This window comes from Fistularia commersonii, chromosome 8 (genome assembly GCF_037954325.1).
Source record: "Fistularia commersonii isolate RoL2024-O1a breed Wild chromosome 8, RoL_Fcom_v1.0, whole genome shotgun sequence".
In the NCBI taxonomy this organism is placed as follows: domain Eukaryota; kingdom Metazoa; phylum Chordata; class Actinopteri; order Syngnathiformes; family Fistulariidae; genus Fistularia; species Fistularia commersonii.
The window spans coordinates 1,146,599-1,173,530 of record NC_141291.1 but is presented as its reverse complement, the minus strand read 5'-3'; the positions used below and the strand labels follow the sequence as shown (position 1 = coordinate 1,173,530).

At 44.6% G+C, this 26,932-nt stretch overlaps 1 protein-coding gene and 1 long non-coding RNA gene across 3 annotated transcripts in view; one reads left to right on the top strand and one right to left on the bottom strand.

Annotated features, from left to right (window-relative positions):
* Positions 1–25,182, bottom strand: part of LOC147231579 (cadherin-10-like) — a 34,971-nt gene extending 9,789 nt beyond the window's left edge. For both annotated transcript variants that reach the window (XM_086150466.1, XM_086150467.1), the window contains exons 1-7: positions 22,367–25,182; positions 14,611–14,938; positions 6,175–6,469; positions 3,015–3,134; positions 2,476–2,643; positions 2,210–2,391; positions 588–841 (exon numbers count right to left, since the gene is read on the bottom strand). In XM_086150466.1, the coding sequence (XP_086006592.1) occupies positions 588–841; positions 2,210–2,391; positions 2,476–2,643; positions 3,015–3,134; positions 6,175–6,469; positions 14,611–14,817 (1,226 nt within the window). In that variant the 5' untranslated portion in view covers positions 14,818–14,938; positions 22,367–25,182. The remainder of the gene's footprint in view (positions 1–587; positions 842–2,209; positions 2,392–2,475; positions 2,644–3,014; positions 3,135–6,174; positions 6,470–14,610; positions 14,939–22,366) is intronic.
* LOC147231578 (uncharacterized) lies at positions 642–26,068 on the top strand. Its single transcript, XR_015106467.1, has 8 exons — positions 642–760; positions 1,690–1,757; positions 6,353–6,502; positions 13,697–13,749; positions 14,653–14,809; positions 15,038–15,160; positions 15,538–15,651; positions 25,760–26,068. It is a non-coding gene; the product is annotated as an uncharacterized LOC147231578 (long non-coding RNA).
* The last annotated feature ends 864 nt before the right edge of the window (positions 26,069–26,932 follow it).

The window sequence follows — 26,932 nt, the reverse complement described above, 5'->3', positions numbered from 1 at the left end:
GTGCCGTTTGCACTTTTTATTAATTCATGCCATTTCTGTTCTGCTGGAATTTGTATATGCAAAGCGGCGTGCACGGACAGAGCGTCGCAGGGCACCATATGTGCAGACTGGCATCACTTAGCCATGTGAATCTATACAGCGTATTAGGCCACTTTGACTTTGCATTTCCACAGAGGGCTTACATAATTCTGGGAAATAAACAGTGTCTGTATTCACTTCACAGGGCAACTGCCATCTTCCACTGGGAAATCATGGGGACCCGTGAATAATATCCTTTTCCCCCGTCCTCTGCACTGACACATGGCTCAGATGATGGATTAGATTCAACCAAATGGGCATATTTTCATTCTCACAATGAAAAACTGATTAGAGGAGACTGTATTTCCACCATGTGTTGCTTGTTTGTCTATTGATTTTATAACCGGAATGATTAAATCTGGAACAGTGAGTTTTATAGCAATCAAATTTGCACAATAAAGGATTTACTACCACTCGAGCGAGGGAACCTTTGCTTTATCCAGCCGCTGCGGGATACCAAATTGTAAATATTTCCACACTGAATAATTTTGCTTCTGACTGCGTCTTACTTGACTAGGTTGTTGTCGGCGTCGGGGTCCTTGGCGGACACCACGCCGACGAAGCTGCCAGCGGCTGTATCCTCGTGCACCTCGATGATGTAAGGGTTCCTGGAGAAGACCGGAGGCTCGTCCACATCCTCCACCGTTACTTTGACCGTGGCGAAGTCTTTGAATTGCAGGCCGTGGGTAAACCTTGCATCCAAGTATGTGTTTGTCACCTCCACTCTGAACTCATAGTCCCTCTTGCTTTCATAATCCAGTGCCTGGAGATGAAAGGGTATCACAAGTCAAGGATTAAACTTTTCCATAAAAAAAGGAAACAGTCCGCCTCCAGGATTTCGATAGGTTTTTTTTTCCGGTTTCATTTGTCTGTCGTTATCTTATCCGTATTTTAAATTAGGGGGGTATAATTCAAAGTGAGTGACTGATCTCGTAAGGTCTTCTGGGAAAACTAAAAAAAAAAAAAAAAAAAAAAAAAGAGTTTCTTGCAAATGCCGTTTGGAATTATTCATTTCAAAGGCTTAAGGTATCTGATTTTATACTGCAGCTGTTGAGTAAATTCTGTTACATATCCATTCTTATGTGAGTCAACGTTTTCAGCGAGCTGTTTCTAATCCAAAGCGGTTCTTTGCCTAAATGCCCTGTGTTAGATGTGGGAGAAAATAATATTAAGGTGGAACGACTCGGTGCGAGCAGTGATATTAAAGCGAAAAGTGCAGCTTGATTTTCAACCTTTACCACACTGCTTTGCTAAAGGCGAGAAGCATCTGCAGCATTTGTTGAAACTCTGGGTGATCACCGAAATGCATGTGCAAGGATACCTGCTCAACACCGAGAAAAAGCTGGTGCTTTTTTTGTAAAATGTCAACATAATTTCAGTTCGATATCACATTCAATCATTTGTTTTCTTCTCACGTCCTTATAAACAACCAAAGCTTCACCCCGGAGGGATGTGTCCCATCCCTTGGTCGTGTCAAACCCTGCATTTTCTTTCAACATTACAGTGTTTTGTCGTGTCTTTTCTTTATTCCTTAAGACACGAATGCATGAATTGCGTGAAATTAAGAGCATTTCGGAATTGATGGAATTTGCGTCTCATTACTTTTGACAGGTGGACGAACACGTTCAGAGATGCTGAAGTTGAGAACTCTGATGCCGAGAGAAAACTCCGCTCCTCGGGTGAGCTGACCAAAACATTGTATATTCCTTTTTAAGAACGTCTTAAATTCGGCTGAAAAACACGCTCTATAAGATGCAGATTATGTCAGACCGTCGCTTTCATGCAGCGTGCAGTCAACAGCAAACAAGGACATTATCTGAGGTTTTGGGAACATTTTAAGTTAAAGCTCCAGTGATGTTGACACCCTGCCTGTCACTGAGACAAAAATTACATTATAACATTAATTAGAATTGAACTTTTAGGAGATATTAAATGTTTATCCACGGGCCGCTTTGCTTTGTACCACCCTGTTACGGTGCCAGTGTTTTTTGGACTCGTTAAATTGCGGGGCTATGAAAATGCCAAGTGGCGTCCGTAACATTTAAAGAGTGACCTTAGGAACAGGAATGTCCACTGAATCTTTCTAAATATAATAACCCTTCCTAGAAAGAGATCCCGCCGCACGAGTCACCTTTTTGATGACGATGACGCCCTCCTGCGTGGTTTGATCCGTTATTATGTTGAAGATGTCGTGGTCGTTGACGATGCTGTACTCCATCTCGGCGTTGCGTCCCGTGTCCGGGTCGTCCGCTTTGATGCGGCCGATGGCGCCTCCGATGACCGTGGATTCCACGGCCGTCACGCGGAAGGAGTCTGCACGTGAGAGTGATGTGGAAAAAAGAAAATGTCAGGAGTACATTTAAAGGACGTACACGGGTAAAGAGAAAACAATCTTACGGTTGGCAAAGCGTGGCGGGCTGTCGTTGACGTCGGAGAGGGTGATGCTGATGGTGGTGGTCCCCGAAAGGCCGCCCATCTGTCCGGCCATGTCTTTGGCCTGGATCACAACCTGGTAGTTCTCCTTTATCTCCCTGTCCATGCCGGGCAGGGCTGTTTTGATGGTGCCTGCAAAAGAATCGCTTCGATCGTGTCCACGTTCTCCTTCGTAGGGCCGAGAGTAATTGACGTTTAATTTATTTGGACACTCGGATTATTTTATTTTATTTTTTCCCTCCTAAATTAATCTTTTACTGTCAAGCGCACTGGGTGACTTCCCCAGAGCCTTTTCCCTTAAAGGACCTTCCTGTTTTCACAGATTTCCCCCCGGACGTTTACACGGCCCTTAACAGTTTTAATGATGTAAAATGTAATATTTACAGCAGTATTTACAAATCGCGACGAGCGGCCTCATTCTGCTTATTTAATGTTCAGTTACCCGCCACCCGTCAAGGTCTGTTTCTCGGCGACTCAGAGGCTGGAAACGGGTGCCGGCTTACCGTTCTCGGAGTCCACAGAGAAATACGGCTGTCCCTGCAGAATGCTATATACAAGCTTGGCGCTGTTCCCGTATGTTTGATCATCCGCGTCGGTGGCAGTCACGGTGACAACGGATGTACCTGTGAGGGAAAACGTGCAGAGTCATTGCCGGGGAGATGCGAGATTATTTACGTGACACGTTCCTCTTAGCTCTCCTTTCATTTGGCCCGATATAATATGCCAGTTCGGCGCTGTGAAGTGCTCTCACACGCCGAGGACGCGTCTCATGAGTTAATTAGCTCTGATGTGTTTGTACAAAAGCAGGATTTAGTCGAATCATTAACCCATTCTCTGCTCGATTTGAACAATGAAACTGGTATAGGGTCGCAAAAAAAAAGAAAAACCATGATTGCTCCACTTCATTTATTTCTTTATTTACAGAAGTAATAAGTATTAGGTTAACTAAATGTAAATCATAAATGTATTTGTTAATAGCTGTGAGGAGCTCAGTGTGCATGTCTCACCTGTAAGAAGGGGAGGAACCATACCAGATAATTATTAAAAATCACCATTTTATCCATCTGACTCAAAGGGCTGAGCGGTTGTTGAACACGCTGTGTAATCCAGTTACACTTTACGTTAATAGGGCTTGAAGCCGTGTCATAAAACAAGAGAGTATTTGCTCTCTGAGCTGTCTAACCACGTAAATTAGATGTATCATTTTTTTTTTTTTTCCCTCAGAGAGTAAAAATGGTTATTTAATTTCAGGTTCTGCGTTAAAAAAAAAACAAACCCTCCAGTCTCTGAAAGCATACACGCCGGTGTGAGACATTAAAAGCCTGCTCACAAATGTTAGATGCACATAGAAGGTTGTGGTAAAATTCAAACCCGTGGGTTCCGGCGCACATGGAAGCGACGTGTGGTTCTCATCCCAGAAGAGGAGGGTGTGATTTTATTATGCATCAAATATGCCTTATTAGGACTCTCATGTAATTCTCCAATGGCTCAACTGCAGTGAATTTTCTTTGAAATAATTCATATGTCATATTTTTACGCATGCGAGTGTCTTGTTTATTTTTTATTTCCATCAGCGAATGATACGGCTCGCCTTTATGTACCCGACGGGGGTCATCACTCGCGCCACATAACAAATACTGTCCTTGGCATTAAGGGGACCTCTGCCGTGTCCTGTTCGGGTCCCACTGTCTCCATGCATACTAATGACCGCCCCGAACATCTGTCCCACTTAGTCCCAGAACTGATAGCATGAAAGGGGGGCCGCTGATTCTTCATGCCCGGCTGACTTGATTAACCGCCGTGTTCGGTTCTCGACACGCGAGGCGGTTTATTAGTCCAGAGATGAGCCGCGGTGACCCCTCCCCGGCCCACCTTTTACCTCCGTCCCTGCCGCCGAGAAAACCTAAGAGAGGCGCATTATGAATTTCAAATGGGATATTGTTATTTGTCATTTAGATAATTGGGTTTTGAATGACCTCTGACTGCTCACATGTATTAATTTGCAGGGCGGTAATTGAGAATTGATTTGAAGTTTCGGGCGTCGCTTTTTGTTGAGCTTTGTTTTCGTTCACCGCGTTCGGTACATTTATACGACTTGGATAGGAGTGCAATGAAGCAAATCCTTAATTGGGAACCAAAAAAAATGTGACGGCCTAAACATACGACATTTTACTGCCCATTAAAAAATGGAAAATTGTACGGTGGATTATGAATGCCCAATAAGCCTGACAAACAAATCAGAAAAATAACATATAACTCTAAAGGCTGTTTATTACTGTTTCATACATCTCTCGCGCTCTGTTTTTTGAACAGGAAAGATGTTCGCCATGATTCCTGATGGTGTCATTAATAATTCACTCATCAAACCAATTCAAGCAAACCACAGCTCAATATATTCAGTATCGAATAAGACAATTAGCATTTCTGGACACACCATTTTTTTTTCCCTTAAAAGTTTAAAAAGAAAGTAAACTGTATAATATTAATAGCTCAATTTGCTTCAGAAATCATCATCACTGTCCAATTAGCACTCCGGCAGGATAAAGTGATGTTAGTCCGATGCACGAACGTGTGCTACTCAGGTGTTTGCGGAGTGCCGCGCAAACGCAAGGTTATCATTGCTTGAGATTAGCATGCAAATCAACTGAAATGTGCAGGAGTCAGGAATCCTGAAGGTGTGGCTTGGAAGGGGGGAAACCTTGGGATTTTAGCATAAATGCATTATTGGGTTTGCCATCTTTTCTGTCGTCACTTGCGTCGCACTCTCGACACACTCCAACCTCCAAATTGCCATGATTGGCTCTCGAAAAAAGACCCTCCTCGTGTTTTCCTAAAAGAAATAGTTTTGCCTTGATCTATTTGGAGAGGCGACAGCTTAGGATGAACATTGAAGCCGCTAATTTGGTCCAGAGTTTTGTGAAGGTTCACGTTTCAGTCTCCCATGGAAGTACCATGGTAGCGTAGATCAATCCACGCCGGGGGAAAGAGAACCAGACTATGAGACACCTTGTCTAAATGAGGAAAATGTAGGTGAACAGTTAAAGTTTTTTTTTTTCCCATGCGACTGCAAAATGGTTTAAAGCAGAAAGCCTAGAAATCATTACGTCTTAAAAAGCTAAAGCCCTGTGAATGTTTGGCATCTTCCAATTGAGTCTGAATCTTTCAATTGACTAAAGTGCAACTTTAACAGGAACAACTTTGCTTTTCAGAGCAGTCATTACCTGCAAAAAAAAAAAACAAAACACTTGCACCTTTTCGGTCAGATTTCATAAAGTTGCCATCTTGAAGGACTGCAATGTCATTTGTTTGATTTTGAAATCAATACCAGACTCATTACTGATTTTTTTTTTTTTGTTGTTGTTTTTTCTTTGTTTGTTTTGTGGATGGAGGCAGTCGGGATTTCTCACGGTAACATAAAATGATTAAAGCAAGCTTTAATTTCTCTGCCAAAAACAAGGCAGCAGACAACCTGAGGTGCTATTTGACAGAAGCTGATTAATTATGAATCAGAATTAAATCTAGAATTGTTTGGTATTTTAAATTTAGCCTTTTTTAGTGCAGCAGCTCCTTTTTACTGTTTTTTTTTTTCAGTTTATCAATGTCAGGCTGTGTTAGAACCCAATTTCTTTGCCCACTTAAAAAACAAACAAACAGAAAACTCACCAACTTCAGACATTTCCGGCACGTTGGCGAAGTAGATCTCCTTGGCGAATCTAGGCGCGTTGTCATTGATGTCATGAATCTTTATGTTGAACTCCGTGTCGGGCTCCAGTTCGGCGTTGGTGTTCCTGTCCACGACCTTGGCGTGCAGCGTGTACATGGCCTTCTCCTCCCTGTCCAGCCTCTTGGTGGCGTGAATGTCCCCCGACTTCTCGTCGATCAAGAACAGGGTGCCGGCCCCGTCCCCCGTCAGGATGTACTTCACGTTGCCTTCGCCTTTGTCGATGTTGGAGTGCAACTGGAAGTCGAGAGACGCGTCGCATCAATACAGGTAAGAGAACAAGTGGCAGCCCCAGAAAAGAACTGATTGGAGACCTAATAATTATAAAACTTGAGGAATGTCAATCCATTGTGATGCTTAATGAGATGAAATGGCATGATTGTCTCAGTGCCAATACTAAATCAAGTGCCAGTCTTCTCAGAATACCCGGGGAGAATTACAAGTAGCCATTATGTCGGATGGCCTTTATTTTTCTGAGGTTGTAGGTGGTTCTATTCCTGGCAAAAAGGAAAAAAAAGAAAATCAATACTTGCTTCTGTTAATTCCAGAGGGCTTCTATTTTTTTATTTATTTACTTATTGGTTATTTTTTTCCTCCAAAAGCCAATGTTGGGAGATCTTGAGAACATACTTGCCGTGTTAGGATGGTGATCTTAAAGAACAGGTAGAAAACAAAGCACAAGACAATTCTCCCCCCACTCACAAACCGGATGAAACATAGCCACCCAGCACGTTTTACCTTCAAGTCCACAATTACAAGTAGATTTTGGATATCTTGTGTGCAGACTCGGTCCATGAGAGCTTCCGGAAAGCGCAGGAATGACGTGTGATGGGAGTTAGAATGTAAGAAGTAGAGTTACGCAAGGCTTCTTATCTGTCCTGTCACTTTGGCATTGTTACCGTTTTATGACTAATCTGACAGCGGCAGCAAAATTCAGTTGGGTCTTATCAGTGCCGTGGTAGAGAATATATGGGAGCAGGTGGTTCCAGCTTCTGCCACACAGCCAGAAGGTCCCTGGTTGGATTCCAGCCTTTCTGTTTGGGGTGTCCATGTGTTCCCCGAGTTTGCGTGGCGTTCCTCAGGGTTCTTGAAGACCCTAAATGTGTGAATGGGAGTGTTGATACTTCTATATCCATTTGACAATGTGAATGAGAGTTAATGGTCGCTGGTCTGCCTATGACGTGTGAATGAGAGAGTGAATAGTTGTATATCTTTTTATGACGTAATGAGGCCCCTGCGATCGATCCAGGCTGAACCCCTCCCTCCTTCGGCCACAGTGACAGCTGGGATCAGCTCCAGCGACTCCCGAGTGCAGATAGATGACGGAAAGAATAAGTGTTTAATTTCGTTGGCACACTAATCGCTATTTCAAAATTAAAATTGAGAGTTTGGTGGGAAGGAAGAAAAAAAACAAACGGCTACTTTTATTTTCCCCAAATCTCAGCGTCATTTTCAAGGAGCCATCAAATGTGTTGAGACCTAATTTTTATTCATAGACTTTTACCGCAGACGCATCCTTTCATAAATAAACGTCTCATTACCGGAATGGGTGAAATTAACCTTTCCTCTTAAGGTGACGTTAAGGCATTCTTAAGTGTAATGTATAATCATAGAGCCAGGCTTCTATTGGTGCGGTAGCCTTAATTTAAGGTCCTCTCTCTTCCTCCAGCTGATATAAGGTAATGAGCGTGAACTCTTAGCTCCTCTCTGCCCTCAGAGAACCGATAGGGGCGACAGCCTGGCTCTTTTTGATTTATGTCGGGTACCAAAAATATTTAATTGCCTTGACTTGCAGGCCCCCGTGCACGACTGCCGTTATCAACAAATTGCTTCAGTTACCTTGTCGGTGTATTTTGAGAGTGATGGATAGGCAGTAAATACGTCTCGCAAAAACAACAGCAACTTGAATTTTTTGAGTGGCAGAAGCCTTGCTGTGGCTGTAGTAAATATGAAAGAAGAAAGAGGGGAATTCAATATCTTCCATTAAGCAACACGCTTGGTGTAGGGAGGTGACCTGGATGAACGGCTGCGTCAGTAAAAACAACCCCGCGTCGGCCGTCTCCCCGCCCGTTCGAAAGCAAAGAGTTTCCGACAAACGACGCGACAAATCACAATGTTGCCACGTGATTATTACCCAATCCATGAAGGCGGTGGGAGCCTTCGCCATACTGCCTCTGCAAAAAGCTCTCATTTCAACCGCGGCTTTGTTCAAGTAGCACCCTTGTTTTCAAAGCTGGTGTTTGAATGCTCTTTTAAAAAAAAAAGAGATTCGTGATGTTTCAGAGAATTGACATCTTAAGCTGTTCAGTAGATTTTGTAAAGTATTGTGAGAGGTACTGTTACCGTGGTGATTTCTAGCAAATTGGTACTTTCAACTTCGCATCACAATGCACAATGCATGTTTTTTGGTTTGGTGTTTGCAAATACAAAGCCGAACTGTATGCTGGAAGACACGTGGTAGATCTTTATTGAGCACGACTGACTACACACACACACGCACACACTCACTCACACACACATATGTTTATATATATTCACATATAAGTATATATATATATATATATACACACACACACACACACAGGGCTGTCTCAGAAAATTAGAATTTTGTGATACAGTTCTTTATCTTCTGTAATGCAATTACAAAAACAAAAATGTCATACATTCTGGACTTATTACAAATCAACTGAACCATTGCAAGCCTTTTATTATTTTAATATTGCTGATTATGGCTTACATCTTAAGAAAACTCAAAAATCCTATCTCAAAATATTAGAAAATCATGAAAGTTTTTTTTATTTTTTCTTATTGCATTACAGAAAATAAAGAACTTTATCACAATATTCTAATTTTCTGAGACAGTCCTGTGTATATATCTGTATTTCTACCTATCTGGCTGTCTATATAGCACTCTAAATATATTTAAAATGTTGCTATAAATTTGGCTTAATTGTGGATGAACATCTGTCTTCCACCATACAGATAGGAAATATAAAAATAAGAATACGAGCAACTTTATTTATCCCGAAGGAAATTGTTGTGCCAGAGTTTCAAGTAAAACATAACAATAATAAATAGTAGTAGGAATAACACTAGTGAATAGTAGTGAATAACACTATAGATAGATAGATAGATAGATAGATAGATAGATAGATAGATAGATAGATAGATAGATAGATAGATAGATAGATAGATAGATAGATAGATAGATAGATAGATAGATAGATAGATAGATAGATAGATACATACATACATACATACATAAATAGATTGTTAAATTGCTGCTCTAAATTTGGCTTAATTATAGATTAATACCTGTCCGTGTGTGTGTGTGTGTGTGCCTCCCTGTACCACAACACATAATAAATCATTGTTCTGAAGTGAATGGGATCCTAAGAAGCTGCTGTCAGCGATGAGTCTTAAACAAAGATGAGTGGAATTAATTAAACCACAAAGGTGGTACGAGATGGACGCGTGAGTTTGGCAGCTGCGTCCGGAGCCACATTGTGCTCCCAAGTTATTAATGCCTCTCCTGATTTGGATTGGACCGGCAGTATTTTAGGGCGGCTGAAAAGTACCTCCCCGGAGCAGGCGCTGATTTCACCCCTCACAAAAATGCCCCCGGAGATCCTGTCGTCTCCTCACAAAAGACCACCCGTCTTAGCCGTAAAATTTGTCTTCCAAATTGCGGCTCTGAAAAATGATAAAAAAATTTGACCTGCAGCAACAATTGCTAAAATTAGTCACTTCTGACCTATCCATCACCTTGAAGCAGCTCTTAGTGTCACGGAGAAATAATGGCCGCGCTCCGTGACAGACACTTGATTCAAGCTCATTACGGAGCTGGATCTGTCACCAGATATATTTAGAGCACTATCTCATGGGTTCACGTTTTTAAATGACAAGTAGTTAGGGACACATAATGTACGTCAGCGGCTTATTAATATTAATGTCTGCATGCTGTGTGGAAACTCTTTTTTTTTTATTTTTCTTACAGTCGGGAGAGTCGTGTCAACAGTATAATTTCGGATGGCGCTCGGAAAGGGATTGCGGGGAAGCTACAGCTATTCTGTAGAATTAAAATGAAAAAAAAAAAAAAAAAAATGGGGGCACGTGAAAAAACAAGATTCTGACAAGTTCAAATGAAAAATATGCACAGCATTTGCCGATGTGTTTGAAAATATTTTCATGCAGATGAACTCCATTATTCCGAGTCGATTAAAGGGGAATATCACTCCGCTCGAATTTCCACATGTATTTGTGCTCAGGAATGGTCTATTCATTGTTTGTGAATATGAATTAACTCCCGAGCCGTAGACCGGTGAACCGTGAATTCATGACGTGTTACAGATGTGAAGGCTGCTCTCGCTATTTACCATGAATGACAGGCTAATGTTGGCACAGCGGAGTGTGTTTGTATGAATTTTTTGCATTCAAATGGGCTCATATTTTGCGGCGGCTATTATTCCCCTGAGACGAAATGCGACGCGTCGTCACAATACCTTTGCTCGGCTCTACATCTCTAATGTAAGAAAAACGGTGCTTATAGATGCTCCTCAGATGACGGCGTAAAGCGCAGGGATGCTATTTTGTCAACCCCTATATTATCAGGACAAGTTTTGGCCTCTTGCTACCACACAACCCCGATTCAGTCATAGTCATTTCAGAAGTTAGCATCATAAACTGACAAGGGAAGTGGAATTGTGTTTTGAATTGCGTTTCATCTGAGCCTTGTCGGTGACTCTTATTGTGCCTGGTTTCCTTTGCGCTTTGGATTCAGGGATTATTCAGTTGCTATTTTTCCGTGATTCTTACGTTTGGTTTCCGTCTGACAAATATTGTTTTTGCAGTTATCGGAAGATATGCGTTCCTCTAAATTATTGCTGGCTTATATTTCTCACCCCTATAAAGTTTGGGGAAAGACTTTTCTTTTTCCCCAGTCGCCATCCATTGGCCAACCTTTGTACTTTGTAATAATGATGAGCGAAGGGCTGCTTTATGGATTCCTGCAAGGTAAACCGGTCCTTTGAAAGTATGTGATTATGAATTCTTCAGCCGTACACCATGGAGGCAATCACTGTCCAATATATCGGCGCTAGAATGAATGAATGCAAGTATTCACATTAAATTCAGTCTATTCCAACACCAACCTGAAAAAACGATCCGTTTGAAATCCCCCTTTTTCAACTCTAAATCCCCCAAATTCTGCTTTTTTTACAAATGAAAATCACAGAGTGCAATTTTAGCTCAGAAAAGAAAATCCCCTGGTAACTTCCTGGTGTAACGTTCTGTAACGCCCACAGTGTTTTACCCAGGGTAACACCTTCGTGGACACCGGGGGTAACAACGTTAAAGATATGTGCGCGGAACTCAGTTTCCGGAATTCGTAGGAAAGAAAAGGGAAGGTAGACGTAAACAGCATTGTTACCTCAACACAACCTTAAAGAAAAAAATCAAAAAGTATGCACTACCACAATGTATTTGCTGAGATTTAGTGGCTCTCCTTTCAAGGCCTCGCTGCACAAAAACAGCCTTTTCAAGGCCTTACAACAGCAGCACAGAAGAGGGCCTTGATGAGTTAAATCGCCTTGCACAAACACTGAGGAATTGTCAGTAAGGCAAGGAAATCATTGGCAATTCTTGTCAGGTTTCTGGTGAGCATTGCTCGGTGCTGCAAAGAGGAGATAGCAAAATAGAGCTCTGGATGGATACAGAATAATTACTCTTCCATCCTCTCTCACTCTGTCTCTTAAACAGATTTTTTTAACCGCTAAATCCCCGTATAATGTGTTTTATGCAGGTTAAAGTAATACCTTACTGTATCTGTAGGGCGCTTTGTGTTTTTATTAGCCCTACAAGTTTAATGCAAAAAAAAAAAAAAATGTGGGCACGACCCCTGCGAAATCCTTGGTTTTAGTGGAACCCATTAACATGTTCCAAATCGAAATAATTGGAATTCTGGCATTGAGGGCAATATGTTTTGTTTATTAGGCACAGGGACCGAAATGGGATTTTGTTTGGTTTCAAACCGTCCGCTCACGCTCCGGGATGCAAAGTTTGTACATGTATTGCTCAGCGTTGCGAGTGCTCACAGCCCCTTCTGAAGAAGTAGGGCGCCGCAGCTGCACGCCGAGTGCTCGCACGTATTAATGGCCCTGAGAAAGTCATTTCAATTGGGATTTGATGGGTTCGGGCTTGATCCGTGCGCTTTACGTTTACAGCCGTAAAAATATAAGCACCTTTCTCGGCCATCCGAAAAAAAAAAAAGAGTAAGTGGCAATAAAAACCGCTAATGCAGTTATTTTTCCTTACTAATCATTTTGAGAGGTGTCAGTCTGCAGCACTTAGTATGTAAGCCTCACTGCACCGTCTGAACACCTTCTAGAAGCAGTGAGAAGCCGGTGTGTCACGCAGCTCAGCCGTGCACGCACTCCCTCCCCGCACAACGGCTAAGCAGCACAAGAGAGTCGTGCTTTACATTGTGTGCGATTGCCGTCGTCGGGAAGCAAACAGTGAGTGACAGTGTGTGTGTGTGTGTGTGTGTGTGTGTGTGGGCCGATTGAAAAAGGTTTGATTGAATGTGAAATAAACAAGGCCTCCCACAGTGCACCGCAAATGCCATTAAATGATCTTTATGAGGAAGAACGTCGAGGGTTTGATGGCTCTGTGGTGGGCATTAAAGTGCCTTTTTTTTTTTTTTGTTTTTCTTTTGTTTTTCTTGCATTATTTTGCCTCGGCTCTCTGTTTCCCGTCCCTCTGCGTGTCCCCGCCGCAGTCTTCCTCTGAGTCCTAAACGCCAAAGTAAAATTGATGGAATTAGCGATACGGATCGCCACGGCTTCCTCTGTAAAGCAAGAGTGTCAGCGTGTGGCCGCCCTGTTTCTGCCGCCCTCGGTAATTCATCACAGCCTCGGGTTTTCGTGTTTGTTTGCCTTTTTTTTTTTTTTTTTTTTTTTGTGTGTGGACAGTTTAATAATGAATGATATTGGACGGCGGAAAAGCGGAGAACCGGCGAACGCAATTGCTGACAGGCTGCAGGAGTCGGGCATCAAAGAGCCAAGAGAGAAAAAGCCACATGGCAACCGTCGGCGGCGGCTGCGGCACGTCAGCCGATAACCCCGTTTACAGTTAGCATTTTCTTTGCTGCTTCATCACATAGCAGCAGGTGCATTGCATTGGCCTTTTCCTGATTGATATGTTTTCCCTCTATCTCCTGCTTATCTCCCTATTCCATTTATTTTTGATGTTCCTTTCTCCTCACCGCGTCGGGATGATGGTTTCTGCAGAGGAAGTTGTCATTTCCCCCCTACTCCACCTCACGCGAGACACTTGTTTACTACGGAGAATGAAGTGCGTGATGAAAGCCGGCTTCCTCTGAGAAAATTGGCTGTCGACAGTCACCACGTTTCCTTCCCTCGAGTTGATAACTGTAGCGTTTCTTTCTCATCACACCTGTCTTTACAGTGCCGGCAGAGGTGAGCTGACAAGAACCTGTGATCGTGGAGGGTAGGGGGAAGGTGGGTCTTAACAAATCTCCTCATTCTGTTGAAGATTATTTGGTAAAGTGCGTCACGCGCGCCGCACGCGGCTGCACAATTTATCCCCAGAGCCGTTTCTCTGTCAGCCGGCGGGGCCCGTTTGGTCATATTTCTGTGACCGCGACCGACTTGTCTGGGCCTTGACCTGACGTTGATTGATTGAATTTCTTTTATAACCAATGGAGCTTTCTGAAGATTCACGTAGATAAAACACCTGTCATTGCAGAAACAGCTCCCATACAACTCTATTTGATGACGTGTCTTCATGTACAAACAGGCCAGACGTGAAACGGCCCGGTGAATTTTTAGTACTTTGTGAAAATGGCATGCCAGCTTAAATAATTGCAAAATATGTCGCGCAAATGTCTGTTGTTGAATTGTATACATAAGAGTGTTTAGATTTTATATACATGTTTATGTTCTTATATATATATATATATATATATATATATATATATATATATATATATATATATATATATATATATACATACACACACACACACGTGTATATATGTATGATGACTCAATTTGTTTAATGCATCAATAGAAATCGCTGCATTTTCCGTATAATAAACTCTCCATGTAAATGTTGCACCTCATTGGCAGCAGGTTATAAATATCCCAGCCCGGCGAGTCCGATAAGAAGCGATAGAACCTATAGATCTGAGGAGGCACTCCGAGCGGAGGCAGCGCTTTATGTGCCGCGTCTGAACGCGTCAATTAACTCAGCCCGTGGAGAAACCTGCACTTTTCTGTCAGACCATTTCTCTTCGGCCAATTACATCACTACTTTCAACAGCCCGGGCCCGGTGTAATTCGTCTGCAGGCGCACGTTACCTTGCCAACATACTGATGATCGTTTCCTGTGTATTCCTCCAGCAGAAAAAACTGGTTCCACATCCACCCTCGCTTGGAGCGCTGAAGGACCCCCCTGTCGCTCTCTGACCCAAACAGAGCACCCAAACTCCCAGGTGTGAAAGGCAGGGCGATGCCGGGCCACGGGATGTAGAGCATCAGGAGGAGCAGAGCCTGGCTGGTAAACATGGTATCCAATCAGCTGTGAAACGTCCCGGGCGACTGGTGATTTATTGTAATGAGCTTCTGGTTTGATGGTTTGACACCACAGCAGGCATTGTATTCCTCACACCGACGCCTTTTTGAGTCCCTGCGAAAAGAAAAAAAAAAAAAGAAAAGAAGATTCCTCCAGTCAAGAGATCGCCAAAGTCGTGACACGTATCTAATTGTGAACCTTAAATCCTGGCAGGCACTAAACCACCACGTGCACTAATGACTGCACCGACACATATGGAGGCTCAATAGGAATCTGCTCTGCCCGTTTTCGGCTAATGATACCATCGGGCCAAAGGGATTCTTCTGTGTGCTTTATGTAAGTAAACAACAATTGGACAGAGGGAAAAAAAAAAGAAATCAATATTCTTTGTTTGCCAAATAGCGCGCCACACGCGCACACACACACACACACAAACACAGACTCACACACACAGACAGCACAACCTTATATAATTATGCCACTAATTGCCAATTGATGGAGCCACATCCACCGTTGCAATGGCGCCGACACTATGAATTTTAAAATGTTTTGACACAGATTGATTGGTTTTACATCAAACGTCAATGTTTGACATTAGACCCGTATTGGATTTTTTTTTTTTTTTTCTCTTCTTTTTTCCCCCCACATCCTCCGATAAATTAAACTTCTCTCCATGATTAACAACTCCATGCCTTCTTTTTCCCCCCGATGAGCACCGTGACGGTTCCCGACATTGGGTTCAAGCCGAGGCGCCATCATTTGTCCAACATCGGATCTGACGTCACGTGGCCGTGGCATCCGTCCCTGACACGCGCCGTCTTCACAAAGTGAGTCGCTTATTCTTTTTTTTTTCTCTTTTCCAATTTGTTTTATAAATTGAATTTAACAGCGACTCGGGCTCGCGTGGTAGCAAATGATGAACGTCCACAAATGATTCAAGGGCATCTCCGGTTGCTCACCTCAAACTGTCACCGCCATAATCACGAGTACGCGCAGGTAATGCGAATCCCTCTCGACAGGACTCGGCTATACCGAGAACATACTCATCCTTTAGCCATCGGGAGATCACTCCGCCCATTCACCCGTCCTGCCCCGAATTTAACTTTAATTAGTCACTGCATCCAATAACCGCACAAACCCACCCCGCAGTCTAAATGACGATAATCCAAAGAGACACGTGGTTATGTCGGGTTCTGTGCGTCCATAAAGCGTTATGTAATACGAGCGGTCTCTTTTCTGATAGTTCAATGTTCCCAACAGGAATGGTCCTGATAGGTAATTTGGCCACACATGCATAATTTATGCTCTTTAGGAAGTTAATCCTAATAAATCTTGCCTGCGCTTCTTTTTTTTTTTTTTCTTACTGCTTATTTAGCACGGTCTCCTACTAAAGGCTGGACTCCCAGCCTTATCGTGGCAAGCGTTCATTGTGCACCCGGGGGAATGCCATGTAAAGACACATTAGCGCGGGCGGGATACTCTGTCTCCATTCAAACCTCTTCAGAAGGTCTAAAATGTCAATACAGGAATTAAAACAATGAGCCCGTTACTGTCTACATTAATTTAGTATCATGTTGTGGGGAAAGAGGAGTTGGGAATGTAAATGAACGTAATCCTTTGAACAGGCAATCATGTCACTAATGGGATCTGAAGCCGCGCCGCCGCTGTTTGGGCTCGTCCGCGCGCAGACTGCTGAGACTGTAAAACCGGCGTTCCTTTTCAAATTCTCCGACCACCGAAGCGCTTACAGTATCTCCCGATAGCTCCCGTCAAATAGCAAACGGTCGCAGCACCGAAAGAAAAGCTTGGCCTCGGAATCGGGGCGGCGCTCGCGGGTCACCAAGTTCCCGGACGGCCGGTCTCGCGGGTCACCGAGTTCCCGGACGGCCGGTCGGCACGAGCGACCCTGTAGGGTTTCGTGCTGAGTCGCTGGCTCTTCACCCACAACCATCCCCCGTTCTTACCCTTCAACACTTCCATTAAATCCTCACGTAACTGTCGCGCGGTTTATCGCAGTATCTTGGCGGTATTATGACTTGAGCACAGAAGTGGTGCCCGGGCACGGCTGAGTCATTCACAGGAAGATGGTAACGATCCAACCGCGACCGTTTTGGTCAATAGTTCAACACTTAAGGAAAAAAAAAAACAGCATTTATCAATGTAGAGTGAGAAAGAGTTTAAACGCAAAAGCTGAAATGGCAAAGCGGTGAGAAATAAAAAAAAAAAAACTGCCTCACAAAGGGTTCACGATGAACATATCTCGCCATTTCCAGATTTTTTTGGGCTAACGAGCTTCACGCCGCCAAAACATTTAGCCTCGTCACATCGGACCGACGAAATGACCGCGAAATTCTGAGGCCGTTCAGTTCCGACACCGAAGACGACGACTTTAACGGTTTTAGTGCGCAGAAGGAAGACCGGGAACGCCGTCAGCTAGAGTAGGACAAAACAGGGATAGAAAGTGGATGGATAGATGGACTTTTCCTTGTACCATTTATTATTCATCTTTTTCATCAGCTGTGTTCCAGGCGCTGTTTGGAAAAAAGCTTTTCAAATATGTATTTGTGGATGTTACCCTATGGATTTAATTAAAAGTTTTTGTGCAAATATCTCCTGTTACAACAGGGACACCTGCGGCTTGTGGACAAGTACACAAGATTTATTTAGTTATTTTTTAGCCAATGCGGCTTACGTTCAGGTGCGCTAAACAGTCTGGGAATGACGTTAATGTCACATGTAATACTTGTATTATACTAAATTGGATGCAAGATGGGAAACAGCCCCAGATTTACAATCCACTTTGAGTTTTGTCTAGCGTAGCATTGTGTCTTGTCTGGCCAAGGTGTCGTACCCTGGGATCGGGCAGAGCTGTGAATTCCTTTCAGGAAGTTCATCACAACAGCAGATGGATCTCCAAAGTCTGAACCCCCGGTTAAACTTTTCAGATTTGAACTTCCGATGGTACTTGTCGTGAACTTAAGCGGCATCTTTACACGAATCGCATCGCACAGCCGCGGCATACGAGCCGCAGAGCTGCCGAACACAAAAGATTTGCACCGAGCGACAAAGGCGGCTCAGCGTATAGCATCTAAAGGCAGGGGTTTGTGTTTATGTTCCTTTACAATCCGTGTACCCATAACTCCGATTACATACAGTCGGGGGAACATAAGGATGACCCCAGATGGAGCTATCAAACCCTGGATTACATCGACACCGCCAAGATAAGGAAGGGGACTAGCGGTATTTCGAGGGAGATCCCGTCTGAACTACAGCCATCTGGCAAAGGCTTCGGGACAATCAAGGAAATGAATAAACGTCTTCTTACCGGGAAATATGACCTCAACGCTGCAAATCTCAACAACCAGTCCATCACTATTGGTCTTTGTGAGAGTGTGTGTGTGTGTGTGCTTTATATCATTTTTGAGTGGAAACATGTTGACGCAGTGGCTAGCGCTGATGCCTCGGTGCAAAAAGGTCACTGGTTTCGACCACGACAGAGTTCTTCTGCAGGCCGAAAACATGCAGAAGGTTCATTGGAGGCTAAACTGGCCTTTCAATAAGAATGATGGTTGTTTGTCTGTGATTGGCTGGTGACCATGGTGAACCCCGCACTGGAAGATAAGCCATATGGATCACGGATTAATGAATTATTTTTTAAATTTAAATAACTCGTGTCATGCTAGAGGTCCTCCTCCTCCTCCGCGTTAGGGTGGTTCTTGAGGTCGCTTGAGCCTGCGAGATGGTCCGCTACCAATGGCCAGCCCGTGAATAATCCACAATTCAAGACCTCCTTGTGAGGGAGGGAGATACTTGTGGCCTTCAGGTCCATAAATAGTTTCGACTACGTTGGGAAAAGATGTAAACGGCTTAACACTCTACATCTCTAATTGCATTTCACTTTAATTCATGTTTTTTTTCCTTGTGCATGCCAATGATGCACCGTGACACGTGCATTCCCAGAATGGTGAAGCGCCGCTTTGCAATTAATCTGGTCTGATGCTTGTTATTGCATTTTCTAATTATCATTCCAGCCTGTCCTTGAGTTTTAATAGCATTCTGGATATTAATCTTTGATGTTGTGCGCCTATTAAGCGACTGGCCAGTGTGTCTTCTCAGAATTTCCTCCAAACACTCCATTAAGGGATGAGCGAGCGCGCTGAATCCCAGCCAGATCCTATAGACTGCCGCTGAATTATTTTAACCCATCCGGCCTATTAAATTGTGGGGTGTATTAAAAAGTTGTTTACAGCGTGATCAGATTAAGTTGTAGGCGGCCCTGCATGGCTCGGAAGCCCGGATGCGAAGGGGCAAAATTGTTAAATTTGCTCTTACAGTGTTGTCTGGGGTTGTTATCCTTAATCTTGGCCGAGAGACTCTCTGGCAGGAGCCGGGCCCTGCTCCCATTTCTGTAATCTGCAAAATTATACATTCTTGTTTTGCTGAATAAGACCGTCTTTGATCAGATATACAAGAGCGGCTCATCAGACCACGCTTCCTAGCAAAGTACGGTGTTGCACATTGGTTTTCTAGAAGTGTGTGTGTCTGTACGACACTTTAATGGTTTCTTTTGACTCCAGCGGGACGAGATCGGAAAATGCAGCAGACCCGCATGTGTCATAAATCCATATACACAACTCTGCTGATCATATTGTGGAAAAATGAAGACATGTTCTTGTATATGACAATGCTTTCCGTGTGCTGCAGAGGCATTCTCTCTTTCTGAGGATGTTTAAACTCATCGAGATGATGAGATACTTTGAAATGTCAAAGCTGAAAGTTCACCGGAAAACCAGTGTTTATCATCAAATATTTTATTCACACGAAACGAGTCAAACGACGAAGAAAAAACACTCTAATGGACCGACAGCGTTGCAAGATATAATCAATCATTGGCCACTAAAACCTCTACAAATAACAACTGATGCCACTGAGAAAAGGCCTCACTCATAATGCACCCATATGAATATGTGTGTATATATATACACACACACACACACATATATATATATATATATATATACATTTATATATATATGTGTGTATATGTAGAGGTCAAATCATGACAATGCTCGTAAATCAAAACCTCAAAAACACTGCATTTTAGCGTAACATTGTAGTGCCCAACAAAAAACTAGTCCGTTATAAACCATCAGAAACGTGTGCAGCGGCTCTGGAGTGCATCATAATATATTTGCTGTGAGGCCACAAATTGCTGCGCAAACCAAAAAACTGTTCAATGAATGCATATCGACCGTCGTAACCTGCCGTGAGGAAATTAATATGTTGCAAGATCGCTTCAAACCAAATATGAATATCTTATCATTGTTAGTGGGCACGTATTTGATTGCGGCGTTCGTTTCCAGGAAGAAAGTGCGTTACACTTGTCTGTGTGCGTTGTGTGTAAAGCGCCCAGAGGGGTGCTCGCTCAAATCACCCAGATAACATGAATCATTCTCATTTATTTGGTCATTAAAGGTGTGTGTGTTTTTTTTTTTTTTTTCCCCCCAAATATGGAGATATTAAATCAGATAAATGCTTCCGAGGAGGATCCAAGGGACATTATAGTTTCCACCGCTTCATTTTCAGAGAGCGCGGTTTCGGCCTCCAGATTGAATTCTCCATGTAAAATAAATAAATAAACATTGAAAGTTGGCTGTGCGCGGCGAATAGAAATTCACAGATTGAATCGGCCGCAGGGCAGTCTTGAAGGAACCGTTGCTGCGGGTGAAGTTTTGCTACATCGAGACGAGACGTAAAAAGCACTGTTTCAGCTCCATAATGGACACGGGGTGTAAATAGACGCCAATCCCGGCCGCAAGGTGTGTGTTATAAACTCCCCCCGGTAGTGGACGCACCTCCTTGGAATCCGACTACAATGTACACTGTTTACATATGTGCGTGCGTGTGTGTGTGGAGGTGCGGGTAAACTTGTTCAGAGATGGGAGATGCTGGCGAGGAGGCCCGGTGACAGGTCTGGGCCGTACGGCCGCATTGTGATTGGCACTTTGAGTAGCTGCAGTGATTGCTTGCTGATATTGACAGCCCACCGCGGACGGGGTATAAATCCAACATGAGGGGTATCGACGCGCCGAGGAGAGGCGTCTCTGAGCGAACCTCCACTTGGTGGAGCCCTAGACCTTCCCGAGTCTGCAGCCGTTGCCGCCGAGCTGAGCCGCCGCCGCCGCCGCCGCCGCCGCAGCCGCAGCAGCAGCCTGGACCGGCGAACCTCAGCAAGCTTTAACTCATGTTCTGAAATCCTCTAAGCAATTTTGTGATACAATGCACACTTCCTTGTTGAAAAGGAAAGGGGGGGTCTCTCCCTCTCTCCCTCTCTCTCTCTCAGAGGAGAATTTTGATAACATAAGATAAAAATCCACAGAGGAATGCATTTTCTAAGGAGGAAACACAAAACCCATGAAAATGATTGTTAGTCTCATTGCTTTGGCCTTTTTACTGTATTATTTCCTCACTTGTTATTTTTCCTTTTTCCGCCCCTAAATAAATATTCATGTTTAATCCTTTTAGCCCGGCTTGGTGTGGATGCCCCTGAGAGCCTGTGTGCTCGCGTGGGAGAGCAGATTTTCACCTCTTTTCATTCCAGCCGGAAAGGTCACCCTCATATAGCTGACAATAATTCAGGGAGCTTGTTAGCGGCTAATTCGCGCTAAACAATAACGGCGTTGCACGCGTGTGACCTGACGTACGCCGCAACATCTCAATGTATCACTCGGGTGACGGCGAAGCTGCCTGGTCAATTTGAGAGGGTGGGGGTGGTGGAGGTGGAGGGGGGGGGGGGGGGGTGGAGTTGGGAGTTGCTTTATTATTTATTTTTTTTATTTTTTATCAAAACCCTGCAATAAACAGCCCCCCTCCCTTCCCCGTGCAGAATTTTTTGAGATATGAACGCTACAATGCCTCTCTATCTCCTCTCCCTGCTGCACATCACAAGTATCCCCTCAGTGCTTGTCAGCCAGCAGATGCACGCTGCAGAGGTCTGATATAAAGTGCACGTACAAAAAACAGCGCTCATACGTGCGTTCCAGCCCTCTCCCGCCGGTCCAGGGACCGGCTCTCGGCGTGATGAAGCACTCGAGATGAACGGGTGAAGTTAATGCTTATGAATTTGCGGCGTGACCCCGAGCGGTCACCCCTCTCGCTCACCGCGAGTTATACGTGCACGGTGTGACAGGTGTCATCAAGCAGCCGTCGAAAGGAGTGATGCATTTCGCGTTCAAATCCCAGTGCGGGTGTTACCCGCATCAAAGTTGCAAAGTGTCAGCGTTGGAAAAAAAATGCATTTTAATGAGAACTTATTGAAGTTAGTTTCGTTTCCCACCTCCCGCCTCCTTATTTCCTGACATTTATCAATCCCTTTGAAGTTGAATCACTTTTTTTTTTTTTTTTTTTCCCCTCTCCCCCCCCCCCCCCCCCCCGCACGAGGCTCAGTGCTGCACGAGTTGCCGCACCGCCGTGCAAGGCGGCGATCGTGGCGGAGGAAAACACCAACACGTCCTTAAAACGTTAACGTGAAAAAGCCCTTACCTCTGGTTCTCACAGCTTAGCATCCATCTGTGTCGGGGAGTGTGCGGTGCTGCGCCGCCGCTCCTCAGCAGCGCTCGGCGGCGGAGAATCTGACTCCTCACGGCAGTGCTTACATTCCAAGACTGACAACAGCACAGCTGGTGTGACTGTGTATCCAAGTGTGTGTATATGTGTGTGTGTGTGTGTGTGAGGAGAGTGAGAGAGTCTCCTGCCTGCCTCCCTCCCTCGCTCTATGCTCCTCTATTCCTCTCTGCCCTCCCTCGCTACGTTTTTTTTTTTTCGCTCCCAGCTCTCTGGCTTCTCTCCCTTTTTTACTCCCCTACACTTTCTTTCTATCATCTTCTCTCTGTCTCCGTCTTTCTCTATCTCCCCACCGCCCACCCCGCCCCCCCCTTCTCTAGCAGTGCATCACTTCTGGCGGTGGATGTCACCCAGGCTGAAGCAGAGGCGACTCTGCCCCTGATTGGCTGCCATTCACAAGTTGCCGATAAAGAGGGAAGAAAAGAGGGGGAGGAAGAGGAGGGGGGGGGGGGTGGAAAAAATAAAGAAAAAGAGTAGGAAGGCAGAGGGAGTGTGTGCGTGTGTGTGTGTGTGTGTGTGTGTGGGGGGGGGGGGGGGGGGGGTTGTGCCCTTACATTCCAGTGAGCATCAGTTGACTGTAGAATGCAGGAGGCGGGTAGGCTGGAGGCTGAGGAAGGAAGAGGGTGGACTTGTGGGAAGGCGAAAAGAGCCTTTTTTTTATTTTCCCCCCTCTCTCTCTCTCTCTCTCTCTCTCTCTCTCTCTCGTTCTGAATGCATCCTCCACCCGGATCGACTGCGCGATATTTAATGTTCAAACCAACCGCCCCCCCCATCTAATCTCCTCTCAATGACGGTGGTCTGAAGGAGAAAAAGGCCATCATGTGTAAATCAACAGTGCATGAAGGGGCGAGGGGCCGGTCCATCTTCATCTTTTGTCTCGTAGACTCAGCCGGCTCCATCCGGAAGGTGCTCACCAGCACTCCGTCATTTTAATGTCGTTACTCGCTCCTCGCCAACGGCATCCGGACGCGGCCCGCGAACGAACGGGCGATTCCGAGAGAGTTTGTGCACCTTTAAAAAGACGAACTCCTTTTAAATGCAGGGGACGCCACTCCGATGCCGCGTCGGCCATGAATAATTAAGGAGCAGCGGCGAATTGGCAGGCCGACCTCTCATCTGAGCCGAAGTTTTTATCTCCCGGTCGTAAGCGCGAGTGGATTAACGGCGGAAGAAAAACAAAAAACAAAAAACCTCCGTCCCGAACCTCGGCGCGTCCTCGCATTTGACAGTTTGCATTGAGATTAAGCCGCAAGACTGCGATATCTCCTGCTCGACGGCGTGTTTACTCACGTGTGTCGCGTTGACATTCGCGTGTGTTTGGTGTGCCTAGCTAACAAGCGGCTGAGGAAAAAAAAGGGGGCTATTTTGTATACCTCTGCGTAGAATTAGTATTAATTTCCTTGCTATTTACACCCCTGCGACGTTAATTACGCTGCTGTTACCCGGCGCAAACAACCCTCTGCAAACATCAGAGAGCGAGCCGTGATCGCCGGCGTTTTCCAGGAACTCATTTCTCACAACAAGACTCCCGGTTACTACAAACGCAAATCCATCTTTCTCGTTTTCTCATCTCAGAAGATATCTGGATAGCTGTTGTTTTTTTTTTTTTAACATATATTTTTCTTCCCCTCCACTCCTGATGAGGACTCCATTAAATAAAATCAAAGTTTTCCAGGCTGAGGAAACAGCTTCCTTAAGTAAGGACGTCTCCTGATCTTCTCCCAATTCCCAGTGTCAGCTTCTATCAGCGTCACTTTGCCCGCTGCACTTGCATTCACCTCGCCGCTCCCGCTCGCCGCTGATTAGCTCGCTGATTCCCCCCCGCCTCCCCTCGCGCGCCCAGAGGAGCCCTCCGACGCCGACGCCTGCACACTCTTTTCCAGCTCCTCTATCGCTGCTGCAGCCGCGGGCGGGGGGGTTATTGATAGGACGGCGACAAGACCACACCGGTGCGTATCGGGCCCCTCCAGAATTTTGCACATGATGAACGAGTGATGACGAAGTCGTGGCGGCGCGAGCCTTTCCTTTTCCTCCATCGGGGGCTGCAGAGGTATCACTTCCACCTCGGCCTTTGTCCCCGATAGCTACGATAAAAAAAAAAACAAAGTTCTCGCTGATTTCATCCATGTGATGCTCGAGCCCGGCAGACCACAAACGCCCCGTCAGGCAATGCACTTTTCAGAATTTATTTGATTTTATATGTATATTTTTTTTGAACAAGAAATGCTTTCTTTTAATATCTTAATTTTGAGTCATGCGAGTCATTGATTTACTTTGACTTCCCATTGGTAAACGGTTTTCATATTACTGAAAACATCATCAGTGAATTGTTATAATTGTGTTATAATTTTATAAATCTTTCATCGGTTTATTCATTATTTATACTGCTTGTCCTGCAGTCATTGTGGCGATGGAGGTGGTGACTTTCCCCAGCTGTTATTGGCCGAGAGGTGGGGTTCCCCCTGGATCCATCACAGGCCCACCGATTCACGCTTTTTATAGCGACATTTAACCCGTCAGTCACTCATTTAGATCATCTAAGGGCTCCCAATGAACCTCCTGCAGGTGTTTGGACCGTGGAGACGCTCAACCAGCGACCCTCTGGCTGTGACAGGGTGGCGCCGCCCAAATCAGATCTTGTCCGGTAGAAAAGCCATCAGGTGTTACACTGTTAAGGGAGTCCGTAGTTTCACCACAAACAAAATGTAATTTCCCGTTTACCCCCCTCGCCCTCCCAGCCTCTTATAAAATTATATTGAATTAAGCAGTGGACAAAACTTAACAAAATAACCCCTGGATCAAAACACTGTTTCAGTTTAATTCCATACTATTTAAATACAATTTCACAGCTTAATTCTCATTGCAATGTACATTAATTTGAACAATCTTAAAACATAAGTCGGCTATACGCGTCCGGGTCCCTGGGAGCCCAGCCGTGTCGAGTGGATGAGAAAAAAAGTGGATTTTTTTTTTTTTTAAGAGGAATCTGTACTGGAAGCCTCTCAGCCCTGAGCCGTTTGTTTGCAAACTTGCAGATACCCTGATTTCTGACCGCAGAAACACGAGCTCCCGCTGTAGAAACAGCCGGAGCGATAATAAGATCAGCAAGACCCCCGTAATATCTGCGGACCTCCGCGCTGCTCGTCCCTGCTTCCAACACGCTGTTCATTTTTTTTTTTTTTTTTTTTCGATTCGGCTCAGTTTTTCAGAGGTTTTGGATAACATCAGACGAGCCGTGAGGTAGGCGTCCTCCGCTTCGGAAAAAAAACCAGCCACCTTTGGACTCCAGTTGTTTTTTTTTTTTTTTTTCAGGTGGTGGGCTGCCGGACCTCCGCGGACTCAAACCCTCTCCTCGTCAAATCTGATGGTCAACTGAAGAACGAGGCTCATTCTAACTCTGTAAATATTTCCATTGAGTGGGGTTGGCGTCCCTCTGGTGTGTGTGTGTGTGTGTGTGTGTGTATGCGTGTCTTATTTATAGACAAGCGATTATGAGCCCGCGCTTATTATTTTACAAATGAGAAGTTTCACTGAATGACTGCCTGCCGCTTCCAGTGTAATTAATACCTCTTTATTCCCACGCGATTTAAAATAGATTACCTTCTTTCATGTCTCGTCAGAGCCCAACTGTATTTATATATATATATTTGTGTGTGTGTGTGTGTGTGTGTATATATATATATATATACACACACACAATGTGGCTAAGGAATAAATAAGGGATTTACAAAAAGGCCATTTGCATGAAAGTTCGACGATTGCCTGCAGCTCTATGACGTTTGCACGCACGCCGTGTGCTGATTGGTCACTGGGAATAACATGGCAATAAAGGCATATTCTGACCTTTTATATTATTGCGTGGCAAAAAAGTGACGAATATTTGTTTGCGGACTTCTAACAGAATATAAACTAAAGTGAAACAGAAAGTTTGACGGCTGAGACAATATATTGTTCGCCACACCTGCTTGCAGATGCAGATCACTTTGGGGGATGAAGAAGGATTCGACTGCAGACGCTGACACGGCTATCTTTCTCAATTATACTTTTACTTTCTTGTCTTGTTGCCACATAAATTTCAGTTTCCATAATTCTTCCATTCATTATCTACACCGCTCAGCCACTCAGGGTTGGAGGTGGAGTCCCGGCTATCGTTGGGCGAGAGGTGGGGTTCACCCTGGATTATCACTGGACACATCTAGAGACATACATTAACTCTGCTCGCAAGATGACCAAGTCAAAATATATATATATATGTATAAATATATACATCTTCTGCCGCTTATCCTGCACTAAGGGTCGTGGGGTACGCTGGAGTCCATCCCGGCTGTCGTAAGGCAGGGACAGAAGTGGGGTTCACCCTGTTCTGGTCTCCACTCAATGGCTGGGCACATTTATAGACACACAACCTTTCACTCACTCTGTCATTCGGGGCAATTTTACCAATTTTTTTCACATGAACCTGCATGTTTTGGGCTCTGGGAGGAA